The sequence below is a fragment of the Homarus americanus genome, unplaced genomic scaffold (genome assembly GCF_018991925.1).
Source record: "Homarus americanus isolate GMGI-L3 unplaced genomic scaffold, GMGI_Hamer_2.0 scaffold58551, whole genome shotgun sequence".
NCBI lineage: Eukaryota > Metazoa > Arthropoda > Malacostraca > Decapoda > Nephropidae > Homarus > Homarus americanus.
The window spans coordinates 37185-52731 of NW_024748653.1; the positions used below are offsets into that span (position 1 = coordinate 37185).

The following is a 15547-nucleotide window of genomic DNA, read 5'->3' on the forward strand; positions in this document are numbered from 1 at the left end:
GTACGACGACACACAGGCTTTGCCTGGTAAACGGGCAAAGTCCACCGGGCACTGTTCGATCGTGTGGACGGGGCTTTACACTATTAACTTAGCTAGGCGGTCAGCCCGCCCTCTCTTACCCCCTCCTATTTTTTTTTTTCAATTTCCTTACTCTAACTTCCTTCCTCCACCGCTAATCTTCTTTCACCCCTCCTTTCTCTACAAAAAAAAACACTACCTCCCTCCCTCACTCTTCATCAATGTCATCAGTAATTATAAACTCACACCAACAAAAATATTTATATTACCATATTCATCACCTTCATCATCATCATCGTTTTCATTATCATCATCATCAATAATCCATCATCATCATCAATAACCTCTCATCATCATCAATAACCTATCATCATCAATAACCTATTATTATCATCTAGTTAAGGCATTTTCAAGTGTAATTTCCGGCACCATCATTGGACGTAAGATCTGTGCTATTAACTTACACCAACCAAAGAGATACAGTCTTACCTCTCCAACCGCGAGAAAAAAATATTGGGTCCCAGAAATTTTGTGAATCCCTGAGGAGGTAAAAAGAGTTACAACAACAATAATAAATAACAACAACACTGACCTTGGTGAGCGGGTTGGGACACACGCCAGCGCAGAAGAAGGCGTCGAAGGAGGAGGGAGCCACGATGAAACGATCCCATCCCAGGTCCTTGAAGTTTACCCCTAGTTTGTGTCTCTCACAGGCCCGCGCCCCGACTGCCAGCCCAGACGAGCCCAGGGAGTTGGCCTCGTTGCTCAGTGTGTTCTGTTGACCGGGGGAAACAAGGTGAGACATAAATAGATAGACTTGGTAATTATAAAAACGCTGTAGTTAGTTGGTGTACAAGACGCTAGGAGGCGGGCGTGTTGGTCAGTCGTCAGCTGCTGAGTTTACGTTTTCTACCATCCTGGATTTCGGACTGAAGCCATTTTAGGAAATTTCGTTCTTAGTCTTTGCTCTGAGTCAGCCAGTTAAATACGTTTATATATCTAGGAGGAAAATTTTCATGTAAGAATCTTTGAGAACATCATCCAATCATCCGTTTATTCACTCAACCGCTCATCCAGTCATTTCATTCATTCAATCATCCAGCAACTCAACCATCCAATTACCTAATCATCAAATAATCACTCATCCAGTCATCCATCTCACATGTAACAGTCATCCAGCTCACCTCAGCTACAAATATCGTCATGTACCTCAGCTGTCACAATCATCCAGTCATCCACCTCACCTGTCACAATCATCCAGTCATCCACCTTACCTGTCACAATCATCCAGTCATCCACCTCACCTGAGCCACGGCCATCCACTCCTCAGGCAGGCGACGGTTCCTGCGCCTCCTCCTCCTTCGCCTGCGCCGCCGATCGTTCTTGAGGCGCGTATCTTCGCCCCACTTGGTCTTGGAGTAGTTCTTGGGCAGCGGAATAAGGTTGTCCTTTCTGCCTCGGCGTCGTTGTTTACGCTGAAGGCGACGCTGACGGCGTTCCTCCCGCTCCTCTTCCCTCTCCACCTCCTGAAGGGGGTTAACAATAATAATAATAATAATTATAATAATTATAATTATGAATGGGTTATTGAAAGAGCATTGCAGCCCAAAAGCTGAAAATATACAGTTATATAACTGGGGGATGGGTCACTTGATTAACAAATAATATACAGGTGACGTAAGTGATATAAATATGATATTTTAATATCTGGGTGGGGAGCAGGTCATATACTACAGGGCATTTCTAAATAGTAACAGTGCAAAAATAGGATTGGCTGAGAGGGATCTCGGATGGAAGCAGGAGCCGGTGTCGAGGGTGGCGCAGAAACTTTTCCCTACATTTGTAGATGAGGTCATGGTAAAGATCAGAGAGAGCCGAGAGGGTCAGTGTGTTGAGTGCTTCTTGATATGTGGAGTCGGAAGAGGAGAGAATAATCTTTCATGCCCTTTTCTGCACTTTTTCTAGGTGTTTCCGTTTTGTAGGATTTAGGGGGGAAGACCAGGTAAGGGAAGCATAGGTGAGCTTGGGAAGTATGAATGTTGAGTAAGCGCCGAGGAGCTCGGGTGCAGGAACTCCGAGGGACTTGAGACGACGGAGGAGGTGGAGACGAAAACTGGAGGATTTGACAACCTCACTGACGTGTGGTTTCCAATTGATTTTGTTATCTATAGTGACACCGAAAACCTTGGAGTCCACAACCTGGACTGTGTTAGGGACCAATGTAATGGAGGGAGGTGGGAGGTTAGAGGAGAGGTTGATGTGCAGCCCTTTGGTCTTGGTATGGATGGTGACCCAATTTTGGAGACTGTTCAATATAGTATTCTGGAGGGCGGTGTAGTCGGGAGCCGAGTTGTTCACACTGATCCCAGTGGTGGAGTCGTCGACATATTTCCAGCGAGCAGGGGCTTCTCTTAGGGCATCATTGATAAGCATAAGGAAGCATAGTGGTCCCATCTTGGTGCCTTGGGGGACGCCACAGGTAAGTGACTGAAAGGTGGAGACAGCCCCTCGGAAGCGTACAGCTTGGCGTCGGTCACTGAGGAAATCTGTAAGCCATGGTATAAGACTTCTCTGAAACCCGAGGTCGATAGCTTTGTTGATGATTAAATTGTGGTCGACTACTGGAGATGGAATGCCTTGGTGAGGTCAATGAAATGCAACAGCCACAGACGTAGTGAAAATGCAAGCGCGCGCGCGTGTAATAATAATAATAATAATAATAATTAACGGTTTATTGAAAGAGCTTGGCAGCCAGAAGGCTGAAAATATACAGTTACATATTTGGGGAATGGGTTACGAATTACAAATAATATACAAGTAACATAAGTGACACAAATAAGACATATAATAACTTAGATGGGGATCAGCTCAAACTACAGTTCATTTCAACATAGTGACAGTGTAAGGAGCAGTGTTTACCGGGAGTGAATACACTGATTTATTACATGTTATTGATAATTTTTACAATGGTTGGGACTGGGCTGTTCTTATAGCGATCAGTTCGTGCACGTATGGGCTGGATGCGGTTGTGGTGTCGAACAGCAATTCTCGGACAGGGGATGTCAGGTGGTAGTAGGAGCCGGTGTCGGGGATGGTGTAGAAGCTTCTTACCAAATTTGCAGATGAGGTCGTGGTGATGGTCAGTGAGAGTCGAAAGGGTCAGTGTGTTGAGCGCTTCTTGATATGTGGAGTAGGAAGGGGAGAGAATAATTTTGCATGCCCTCTTTTGCACTTTTTCTAGGTGTTTACGTTGTGTGGCATTTAGGGAGGAAGACCAGGTGGGGGAGGCATAGGTGAGCTTGGGAAGTATGAATGTTGTGTATATACTGAGGAGCTCGTGTGCAGGAACTCCGAGGGACTTGAGTCGGCGGAGCAGGTGGAGACGGAAACTGGAGGCTTTGACAACTTCACTGACGTGTGGTTTCCAATTTAGTTTGTGTGTGTGTGTGTGTGTGTGTGTGGCAACTAAGGATGTTATATTGCTTTTATTAATATAATATGATGAAAATTAGTTCACCTATGGTAAAAAAAAATTGTTTCATTAAAGGCGTTTTTTATTGTCATAACGTGGGTATACCTCAATTAGGTTAGGTTAGGTTAGTACCGGGTAATGATGCTACTCATATACAGGTTCAAAGTTTCGAGAAAAAAAGTATAAATGCAATACAGCCAAAAGTTATCTCTCGTAATGACTGTATTACTTTATAGTATAACACAACAACTGTACTCTCAACACCGTGACGTCATCACAACATACCTGGGGCAGGAGGGGCATGCGGGCGTGGGTGAGGGCGTTATGGTGGGTGTCAAGGGGCAGCTCGTTGGTGAGGATAGCGTGGGTGTGGGCGTTCCCTCCCAGGCCACCCACGCCCGTCTCCAGCATCTCCACGTCCTCCCATGGGTCCTCCAGTGATCTCTTATCGCCTGTAATACACGAGTTAACAACAACAACAACAATAATAACTAATAATAATATAATTAGTGTAAATATTATAAGTACAGGTATTATTACTTAATTATTATTATAAATGGTAGATTATACCAGTTAACAATTACTGTATATATCTCAACAGGTGGTGTAAGTAAGGCCTTAAGGATTAATATAGTATTATAAGTGATGGTGTACACAGTATGTCAAGGTGCACATAGTATAAGTCGCGGTGCACACAGATTAAATCATGGTGCACAGTAAAAGTGATGTCATGGAGCACACAGTATGTCATGGTGCACACATTGTCATGGTACACACAGTATGCCATAGTGCACACAGTATGTCATGGTGCACACAGTATGCCATGGTGCACACAGAATGTCATGGTGCACACAGTATGCCATGGTGCACATAGTATGTCATGGTGAACACAGTATGTCATGGTGCACACAGTATGCCATGGTGCACATAGTACGTCATGGTGCACACAGTATGTCATGGTGCACACTGTGTGTCATGGTGCACACAGTGTGTCATGGTGCACACAGTATGCCATGGTGCACACAGTATGGCATGGTGCACACAGTGTGTCATGGTGCACACAATATGTCATGGTGCACACAGTATGCCTTGGTGCACACAGTATGTCATGGTGCACACAGTATACCATGGTGCACACAGTATGTCATGGTGCACACAGTGTGTCATGGTGCACACAGTATGTCATGCTGCACACAGTATGCCATGGTGCACACAGTATGTCATGGTGCACACAGTGTGTCATGGTGCACACAGTGTGTCATGGTGCACACAGTATGTCATGGTGCACACAGTATGCCATGGTGCACACAGTATGCCATGGTGCACACAGTATACCATGGTGCACACAGTATACCCCCACCACAAAAGTGAACAACACGCGTTATACTCACGTGACTGGGAGCTCAGGTCCGCCTCCCTGGTGTAGCGCTTGTAGTGGCCACCCTTGCCGTGGGCGGGGTTTCTGTGGGCGTTCTTGGGGTGTGGGTGGGGGGTGCGGATGTGGGAGAAGTTGAGGGCGGAGACCCCCAGGGCGGCCAGATCTAGGATGGCGGGGTCACTACTGTACACCAGCAGCAGGGGCGGAGTCTTGGACAAGTGGCTCCCTTCCACCCACTCACGCCCGACATAACGCCCACGACGTAGTTCCTCCACCCTCACGCCTACTCGCCCACGCTCCTCTATCCTCCCTTCACCGTCGCCACCCATTGCCTCCCTCACAGCCCGCGTCACCTCAACCTCCTGCAGAATAACACCAACATAAATTACCTTAATAAATGTTGATATTAGTATTAAAACTCCTTCAATAATCACTTGCGGAGGACCTGGCAGGGAGAGCAGTGAAGGAAACTGTTGTAGTCTGTGATACTTCAGGAGTTACGACAGAGGCATCCTGATTCTAAGTCCCTCTCTTGGGTCTTATCTCTACCTGCATGGTGAGGTGAGTCAGGGAAGGTACTCAGTGTACGCGACTCAGGAGCGGAAGTGTGTGTGTGGATTGTTCAGGCATACCTGGCCTGATGCATACTATTTCCTGTAATGGCGACAACCCACTCTCTGAAATGCAACTCGTGTGTGTGTGTGTGTGTGTGTGTGTGTGTGTGTGTACAATTCAATTATCAGCAGACAACCTTCACAGTTTTTTTAACATTTTGTCAGTTTTATGAAAATCTCTCCCGGCTCACTGAATAACTGACCCACCGAGAGATTTTCCTTCTGGTCACAGCTGCCTGGCATACACTATTACAGGAATAACAATGATATTTCAGAATTTGTTTACAAATATAAGCCTCTCCTTGCTTCCACTTCCTCTCCTTCCTTCTCCAAATTTTTCCCTCTTATTGATTTCCATTTCCCTTCCTCCCTCATACACAACATAAAGAATTACGAATTTCTTCATATCAATGTGTTTTATTTGGATTCAGTGAAGCAGTACGATAAGTTTGCCTATGTGTAGACGGCAGCCGTCGTCCACCACTCATCACCAAACAATTCTTAAGACACTGTGTTGGCCAGTCTTGGTCAGCTTAATCTTCCGCTTGACCTGAACTGACCAATGTTCAAGGAACATTTTCATCACTTGAAGATTAGCCCCCATGCCCTGGTTTAGTTCACTTAATGATTAAACACCCTAACGCAACCTGGGGCAGGGGTCAAGTTAGGTTAGGTTGGGATAGGATAGGATAGAGTTAGATTAGGAAAGGTTAGGCTAGGTTAGGTTAACAATAGGGTGGTTAATCTCAGCATAAATAAAAGCTGGGGTGGCTATTCTTAACGTAATTTTTTTAAGTGAAGAATAACGAAGCTGAGGAACAATTCTTTGTCTTGTGTTCATTAAACTATTTTATCTAACACAGATCAAACATTTCCCTTGGGATTAACTTTTTTACTTAACACTTGGGATTATAAGCAACTCTATACTAATGGAACCTTTAAGTAGAAGATTTGTCCTAAGTAGAATTCCGCCTGCCCATAAGTTGAGTGACTCGATTATAAGTTTACAACTCTCTGGTTAAGTAGTTTTAAGGTCCACTTACATTCTTATCGAGGTTAACACAACACTCTCTCCTACTCCTCCTCGTCACTACTCTCTCACTCCTCCTGTTTCTCTACTCTCTCACTCCACCCCCTCCTCCACTCTCTCACTCCTCCTTCTCCTCTACTTTCTCACTCCTCCTTCTCTACTCTCTCACTCCTCCTTCTCTACTCTCTCACTCCTCCTTCTCTACTCTCTCACTCCTCCTTCTCTCTCTCTCCTCTCCTCCTTCTCCTCTACTCTCTCCTCCTCCTTCTCCTCTCTCTCCTCCTTCTCTACTCTCCTCCTCACCTACTCTCACTCCTTCTCTACTCTCTCCCTCCTCCTTCTCTACTCTCTCACTCCTCTACTCTCTCCTCCTTCTCCTACTCTCTCCTCCCTTCTCTCTCTCTCCTCCTCCTTCTCTACTCTCCTCCTCTACTCTCTCCTCCTCCTCCTTCTACTCTCTCCTCTCCTTCTCCTACTCTCTCCTCCCTCTACTCTCTCACTCCTTCTCTCTCTCCTCTCCTTCTCTCTCTCTCCTCCTCCTTCTCTACTCTCTCACTCCTCTACTCTCTCCTCCTCCTTCTCCTCTCTCCTCCTCCTTCTCTCTCTCCCACTCCTCTCTCTCTCCTCCTTCTCTCTCTCACTCCTCCTCTCTCTCTCTCCTCCCTCCTTCTCCTACTCTCTCCTCCTCCTTCTCTACTCTCTCACTCCTCTACTCTCTCCCTCCTCTTCTCCTACTCCCCTCCTCTACTCTCTCCTCCTCTTTCTCTCCTCCTTCTCTACTCTCTCCTCCTCTCTCTCCTCCTCCTTCTCCTCTCTCTCCTCCTTCTCCTCTCTCTCTCCTACCCTCCTTCTCTACTCTCTCACTCCTCCTTCTCTACTCTCTCCTCTCCTTCTCTACTCTCTCCTCCTCTACTCTCTCCTCCTTCTCTACTCTCTCCTCCTTCTCCTCCTCCTTCTCCTCTCTCCTCCTTCTCTACCTCTCCTCCTCCTTCTCTACTCTCCCACTCCTTCTTCTCTCTCTCCCTCCTTCTCTCTCTCCTCCTCCTTCTCTCTCTCTCTCCTCCTTCTCTACTCTCTCCACTCCTCCTTCTCTACTCTCTCCTCCTCCTTCTCCCTCCCTCCTCCTCTACTCTCTCCACTCCTTCTCTCTCTCCCTCCCTCCTTCTCTACTCTCTCCTCCTTCTCCTCTCTCTCTCCCACTTCTTCTCTCTCTCTCCCTCCTTCTCTACTCTCTCCTCCTCCTTCTCTACTCTCCTCCTTTTCCTACTCTCTCACTCCTTCTCTCTCTCCCTCCTCCTCTACTCTCTCCTCCTTCTCTACTCTCTCCTTCTCCTTCTCTACTCTCCTCCTCCTTCTCTCTCCCCTCCTCCCCTTCTCTACTCTCCCCTCCTTCTCCTCTCTCTCTCCTCCTTCTCTTCTCTCTCACTCCTTCTCTACTCTCTCCTCCCTCCTTCTCTACTCTCTCCTCCTTCTCTACTCTCTCACCCCTTCTCTACTCTCTCCTCCCTCCTTCTCTACTCTCTCCTCCCTCCTTCTCTACTCTCTCACTCCTCTACTCTCCTCCTCCCCTCTCTCACTCCTCCTTCTCTACTCTCTCCTCCTCCTTCTCTACTCTCTCACTCCTTCTCTACTCTCTCCCTCCTCCTTCTCTTCTCTCTCCTCCCTTCTCTACTCTCTCCTCCTTCTCCTCTCCCTCCTTCTCTACTCTCTCCTCCTCCTTCTCTACTTTCTCCTCCTCCTTCTCTACTCTCTCCTCTCCTTCTCTACTCTCTCCTCCTCCTTCTCTACTCTCCTCCTTCTCCTACTCTCTCCTCCTTCTCCTCTACTCTCTCCTCCTTCTCCTCTCTCTCTCCCCCTCCTTCTCTACTCTCTCTCCTTCTCTTCTCTCTCTCCTCCTCCTTCTCTCTCTCTCCTTCTCCTCTCTCCTCCTCCTTCTCTCTCTCTCCTCCTCCTCTCTACTCTCTCCTCCTTCTCTCTACTCTCTCCCTCCTTCTCTACTCTCTCCTCCTCCTTCTCCTACTCTCTCCTTCTCTACTCTCTCCTCCTTCTCTACTCCCTTCTTCTCTCTCTCCTCCTCCTTCTCTACTCTCTTCTCCTCTACTCTCTCCTCCTTCTCTCTCCTCTCCTCCTCCTTCTCTACTCTCTCCTCTTCCTCTACTCTCTCCCACTTCTTCTCTCCTCCTTCTTCTCTACTCTCTCTCCTCCTCTTTCTCTCTCTCCTCCTCCTTCTCTATTCTCTCCTCCTTCTTCTCCTACTCTCTCACTCCTCCTTCTCTACTCTCTCCTCCTCTTCTCTACTCTCTCCTCCTCCTTCTCCTACTCTCTCCCCTTCTCTACTCTACCTCCTCCTTCTCTCTCCCTCACTTCTTCTCTACTCTCCTCCTCCTTCTCTGCTCTCCCCTCCTCCTTCTCCTAATCTTCCCTCCTTCTCCTCTCTCTCCCTCTTCTCTACTCTCTCCTCCTCCTTCTCTACTCTCTACTCCTCTTCTCCTCTCTCTCCTCTCTACTCTCTCCTCCTCCTCTCCTCTCCACTCCTCCTTCTCTACTCTCTCCTCCTCCTTCTCTACTCTCCTCCTCCTTCTCTACTCTCTCCTCCTCTACTCTCCCACTCCTCTCTCCTCCTCCTTCTCTCTCTCACCTCTCCTTCTCTACTCTCTCCTCCTCCTTCTCTCTCTCCTCCCTCCTTCTCTCTCTCTCGCTCCTCCTTCCTCTCTCTCTCCACTCCTTCTCTACTCTCCTCCCCTCCTTCTCTACTCTCTCAATCCTCCTTCTCTACTCTCTCACTCCTCTACTCTTTTCCTCCTTCTCTACTCTCTCCTCCTCCTTCTCTACTCTCTCCTCCTCCTTCTCTACTTTCTCCTCCTCCTTCTCTACTCTCCTCTCTCCTCTCTCACTTCTTCTCTACTCTCTCCTCCTCCTTCTCTCTCTCTCCTCCTCCTTCTCTCTCTCCTTCTCTCTCTCTCCCTCCTCTACTCTCTCCCTTCTTCTCTCTCTCTCACTCCTCCTTCTCTCTCTCTCCCACTCCTCTCTCTCTCACTCCTTCTCTACTCTCCTCCTCCTTCTCTATTCTCCCTCTCTCCTTTCCTCTCTCCTCCTTCTCTACTCTCTCACACCCTCCTTCTCTACTCTCTCCTCCTCCTTCTCTCTCTCTCCAATCCTCCTTCTCTACTCTCTCCTCCTTCTCTACTCTCCCTCCTCCTTCTCTACTCTCTCCACTCCTCCTCTCTCTCTCCTCCTCCTTCTCCTACTCTCTCCTCCTCCTTCTCTGCTCTCTCCACTCCTCTCTCTCTCCTTCTTCCTCCCTCTCCTCCTCCTTCTCTCTCTCTCCTCCTCCTTCTCTCTCCCCTCCTCCTTCTCTACTCTCTCCTCCTCCTTCTCTACTCTCTCACTCCTCCTTCTCTCTCTCTCCCTCCTCATCTCTCCTTCTCTCCTCCTTCTCTACTCTCCCTCCTCCCTCTCTCCCTCCTCTCTCTCTCCCACTCCTCCTTCTCTACTCTCTCCCCACTCCTCTACTCTCTCACTTCTCTACTCTCTCCCCTCCTTCTCTCTCTCCTCCCTCCTTCTCTCTCTCTCCTCCTCTCTACTCTCTCCTCCCTTCCCCTCTCTCTCACTTCTTCTCTACTCTCTCTCCTCCTTCTATCTCCCCTCCCTTCTCCTCTCCCCTCCTCTTCTCTCTCTCTCCTCCTTCTCTACTCTCTCCTCCTTCTCTCTCCCCTCCTCCTTCTCTCTCCTCCTCCTTCTCTACTCTCTCCTCCTCCTTCCTCTACTCTCTCACTCCCTCCTTCTCTCTCTCCTCCTTCTCTCTCTCCTCCTCCTTCTTCTCTACTCTCCTCCTCCTCCTTCCTACTTCTCCTCTCCTCCTCTACTCTCTCCTCTCCCTTCTCTACTCTCTCACTCCTTCTCTACTCTCTCCTCCTTCTCCTCTCTCTCTCCTCCTTCTCTACTCTCCTACTCCTCCTTCTCTCTCTCTCCTCCCTCCTTCTCTGCTCTCTCACTCCTTCTCTACTCTCTCACTCCTCTACTCTCCTTCTTCTCTACTCTCTCACTCCTTCTCTCTCTCTCCTTCTTCTCTACTCTCTCCTCCTCCTTCTCTCTCCTTCTCCTCTACCTCTCTCCTTCTCCTACTCTCTCCCTCCTTCTCTACTCTCTCCTCCTTCTCTCTCTCTCTCCTCCTCCTACTCTCTCCTCCTTCTCTCCTCCCTCTCTCCCTCCCTTCTCTACTCTCTCCTCCTTCTCTACCTCTCATCATTCTCTCCTCCTTCTCTACACTCTCTCATTATCTCCTCCTTCTCTACCTCTCATTATCTCCTCCTTCTCACTCTCTCATTCTCCTCCTTCTCTACACTCTCATTATCTCCTCCTTCTCCTCTCTCATTATCTCCTCCCCTTCTCTACACTCTCTCATTATCTCCTCCTTCTCTACACTCTCTCATTATCTCCTCCTTCTCTACACTCTCTCATTATCTCCTCCTTCTCTACTCTCTCTCATTATCTCCTCCTTCTCTACTCTCTCTCATTATCTCCTCCTTCTCCTACACTCTCTCTCATTCTCTCCTCCTTCTCTACACTCTCTCATTATCTCCTCCTTCTCTACTCTCTCATTATCTCCTCCTTCTCTACTCTCTCCTTCTCTCTCCTTCTCCCCTTCTCTTACTCTCCTCCTTCTACTCTCTTACTATCTCCTCTTCTCTACCTCTCTCATTCTCCTCCTTCTCCCCACTTCTCTTTTATCTCCTCCTTCTCTACTCTCTCATTATCTCCCTTCCCCATTCTCTACCTCCTCATCATTCTCCATTCCTTCCCCTCTCATATCTCCTCCTTCTCTACACTCATCATTATCTCCTCCTTCTCTACACTCTCATTATCTCCTCCTTCTCTACACTCTCATCTCCTCCTTCTCTACACTCTCTCATTATCTCTCCTCTCTCATTATCTCCTCATCTCTCTACCTCTCTCATATCTCCCTCCTTCCTACACTTTCTCTATTATCTTCCTCCTTCTCTACACTCTCTCATTATCTCACCTTCTTCACTCTCTACATCTCCTCCTTCTCTACACTCTCATTATCTCCCTCCTTCTCCTACACTCTCATCATTCTCTTCTCTATTCTCCTTCTCTATCTCCTCATTACTCTACTCTCTCCTTATTCCTCTACACTCCTCATTTATCTTTACTCTCATCTCTCCTTCTCTTCTCCTTCTCACTCTCTCATTATCTCCTCCTTCTCTACACTCTCTCTCCTTATCTCCTTCTCTACCTCTCTCATTATCTCCTCCTTCTCTACTCTCTCATTATCTCCTCCTTCTCTACACTCTCTCTATCTCCTCCTTCTCTCACTCTCTCATATCTCCTCCTTCTCTACACTCTCATTATCTCCTCCTTCTCTACACTCTCATTTATCTCCTTCTCCCTCACTCTCTCATTATCTCCTCCTTCTCTACACTCTCTCATTATCTCCTCCTTCTCTCTACCTCTCATCATTATCTCCTTTCCTCCTTCTCCACTCTCTCTATTATCTCCTCCTTCTCTACTCTCATCATTATCTCCTCCTTCTCTACACTCTCTCATTATCTCCTCCTTCTCTACACTCTCCCTCATTATCTCCTCCTTCTCCTCTCATCATTATCTCCTCCTTCTCTACCTCTCTCATTATCTCCTCCTTCTCTACACTCTCTCATTATCTCCTCCTTCTCTACACTCTCATCATTATCTCCTCCTTCTCTACCTCTCATCATTATCTCCTCCTACTCTACACTCTCTCATTATCTCCTCCTTCTCCTCTCATCATTATCTCCTCCTTCTTTACCTCTCATCATTATCTCCTCCTTCTCTACACTCTCTCTTATTATCTCCTCCTTCTCTACACTCTCATCATTATCTCCTCCTTCTCTACACTCTCTCATTATCTCCTCCTTCTCTACACTCTCATATTATCTCTCCTTCTACACTCTCAATCTCCTCCTTCTCTACACTCTCTCATTATCTCCTCCTTCTCTACACTCTCTCATTATCTCCTCCTTCTCTACACTCTCTCATTATCCTCCTTCTCTACACTCTCTCATTATCTCCTCTTCTCTACCTCTCATCATTATCTCCTCCTTCTCTACACTCTCTCATTATCTCCTCCTTCTCTACACTCTCTCATTATCTCCTCCTTCTCTACACTCTCTCATTATCTCCTCCTTCTCTACACTCTCTCATTATCTCCTCCTTCTCTACACTCTCATCATTATCTCCTCCTTCTCTTCTCTCATATCTCCTCCTTCTCTACACTCTCATTATCTCCTCCTTCTCTACACTCATCATTATCTCTTCTCTACACTCTCTCATTATCTCCTCCTTCTCTACACTCTCTCATTATCTCCTCCTTCTCTACTCTCATTATCTCCTCCTTCTTTACCTCTCATCATTATCTCTCCTTCTCTACACTCTCTCATTATCTCCTCCTTCACTCTCTCATTATCTCCTCCTTCTCTACACTCTCATATCTCCTCCTTCTCTACACTCTCATTATCTCCTCCTTCTCTACACCTCTCTCATTATCTCCCTCCTTCTCTACACTCTCATCATTACTCCTCCTTCTCTACACTCTCTCATTATCTCCTCCTCTCTACACTCTCTCATTATCTCCTCCTTCTCTACACTCTCATCATTATCTCCTCCTTCTCTACACTCTCATTATCTCCTCCTTCTCTACACTCTCATCATTATCTCCTCCTTCTACACTCTCTCATTATCTCCTCCTTCTCTACACTCTCATTATCTCCTCCTTCTCACTCTCATCATTATCTCCTCCTTCTCTACCTCTCATCATTATCCTCCTTCTCTACACTCTCTCATTATCTCCTCCTTCTCTACACTCTCATCATTATCTCCTCCTTCTCTACACTCTCATTATCTCCTCCTTCTCTACCTCTCATCATTATCTCCTCTTCTCTACACTCTCTCATTATCTCCTCCTTCTCTACACTCTCTCATTATCCTCCTTCTCTACACTCTCATCATTATACCCACCTTCTCTACACTCTCATCATTATCTCCTCCTTCTCTACACTCTCTCATTATCTCCTCCTTCTCTACACTCTCATTATCTCCTCCTTCTCTACACTCTCTCATTATCTCCTCCTTCTCTACACTCTCATTATCTCCTCCTTCTCTACACTCTCATCATTATCTCCTCTTCTCTACACTCTCTCATTATCTCCTCCTTCTCTACACTCTCTCATTATCTCCTCTTCTCTACACTCTCTCATTATCTCCTCCTTCTCTACTCTCTCATTATCTCTTCCTTCTCTACACTCTCTCATTATCTCCTCCTCTCGTGACATTTCTCTACTTTTTCCTTCTTTTCTCTTCATCATATTTCTCCTACCCCAACTATCTCATCATCATCATCATATTTTTTTATCATTATCTCATTTTCTATCTTTATTATACACCCTCCTGCTATAATTCTCTTAACCTTCTTTCCTTCCTTCCTTCCTTCTCCTTCCTTCCTTCCTTCCTTCCTTCTTATCATGTTCTACCTACTTATTTGCCCTCTTTACTTCACCTCCTCTTCATTCTCTTACCATCTTTACAGGACAATGATTGGTGAACCACACACACACACACACACACACACACACATACACACACACACACACACACACACACACACACACATAAACATCTTTACGTCTTATATTACAAAACCCAGAACAAAAAAAAAAAAAATCATAGAAAAAAAATAATAACTTGTATTTCTTTTCTCTCCATAGGTAAGGTGACACCTGTCCGCTAACGGACACTACCTGCGTGGTAATTATGTTCGGGCTAATTATGACTACGTGTTTAATTGGACGGACTGATGGACGGGCGGACAGGCGAATGACAAGAGATAATGGAATTTATTTCCCGGTATAATGAAATAATTGCTCTAATGGTGTTGATGGTGTTGATAGTGTTAATGGGTAGTGTTAATGGTGTTGGTGGTGTTAATAGTTGAGTGGTAATGGTGTTGATGGTGGTAATGGTGTTGGTGGTGGTAATGGTATTAATTAGTGTTGATGTTGTTGATAGTGTTAATGGTGTTATGTTAATGGTGTTATATTAATGGTGTTGTTAATAGTGTTGTGTTGGTGGTGTTATATTAATGAATTTAAATCTATTAGGGTTGAAGTCTTAGGTATTTTATGATGGTATGAAGAGAGAGAGAGAAAAAGAGAGGAATAGACAAGTATAGACAGACAAACAAGGAGACAGACGGACACACTGACAGATATACAGAGACAGACACAAACAGATTTACACATAACATACAAGCAGACAGACTGGCAGACACAGACTGGCAGACACAGACAGCAGACACAGACAAAGGAACAAACTGTCAACAAACTCCAGGTAGCCATCATGGAGAGGCAGGTGTGTAGGACATAACATTAATTAACCTCATTCCCCGTCACAGGTGTGCCCCTCTCCACACCTGTGTCCTGTGACAATCACACTGTTAGGTCGACACACACTATTTTGATGTTCCAGTATTATGCCGTAACTGCTTTCGAGTCTCGTAATCTTGGTCGAGTGTCGATTTGTCTTGAGAACTCACTTGAATATCGGAATCAGATGTCGAATATCGGGACCTCTGTTGACTGTCGAATACTCCTGAATATTCCATCGTATTGTAAACCTCCACCCAATGTTGAATACTCTTCAATACTCAGTCGAATATCGTAACCTCTATCGACCGTCAGATACTCCATTGGGTATCGTAGCCTCAACCAAAAACATCACCAATATTCTGCCGTAAATCGTAATTGACAGCCTTGGCCCACCCCCTTCTCCCTCCCTCATTCTCCCTTCCATCTCTCTTCCCCCCTCCCCCCTTCTCCCTCCTCATTCTCCCTCCCCTCCCTTCTCCCTCCCTCATTCTCCCTCCCTCCCCTTCTCCCTCCTTCATTCTCCCTTCCATCTCCCTCTTCCCCCCTTCCCCCCTTCTCCTTCCCTTCCTTCCTTCCCCCATGCCTTCCCCTCCTCTTTCCTTCTCTTCCTTCCCT

At 46.5% G+C, this 15547-nt stretch overlaps 1 protein-coding gene across 1 annotated transcript; it reads right to left on the reverse strand.

Annotated features, from left to right (window-relative positions):
- Nucleotides 1-610: 610 nt before the first annotated feature.
- Nucleotides 611-15168, reverse strand: LOC121880383 (bone morphogenetic protein 3-like; the record flags this gene model as incomplete). Its single annotated transcript, XM_042387542.1, has 5 exons — nucleotides 15100-15168; nucleotides 4882-5230; nucleotides 3776-3942; nucleotides 1323-1544; nucleotides 611-793 (listed from the first exon to the last, which is right to left on the reverse strand). Coding segments are annotated over exons 1-5 (990 nt in total), but the record flags the coding sequence as incomplete, so codon positions are not given.
- Between the last annotated feature and the right edge of the window lie 379 nt (nucleotides 15169-15547).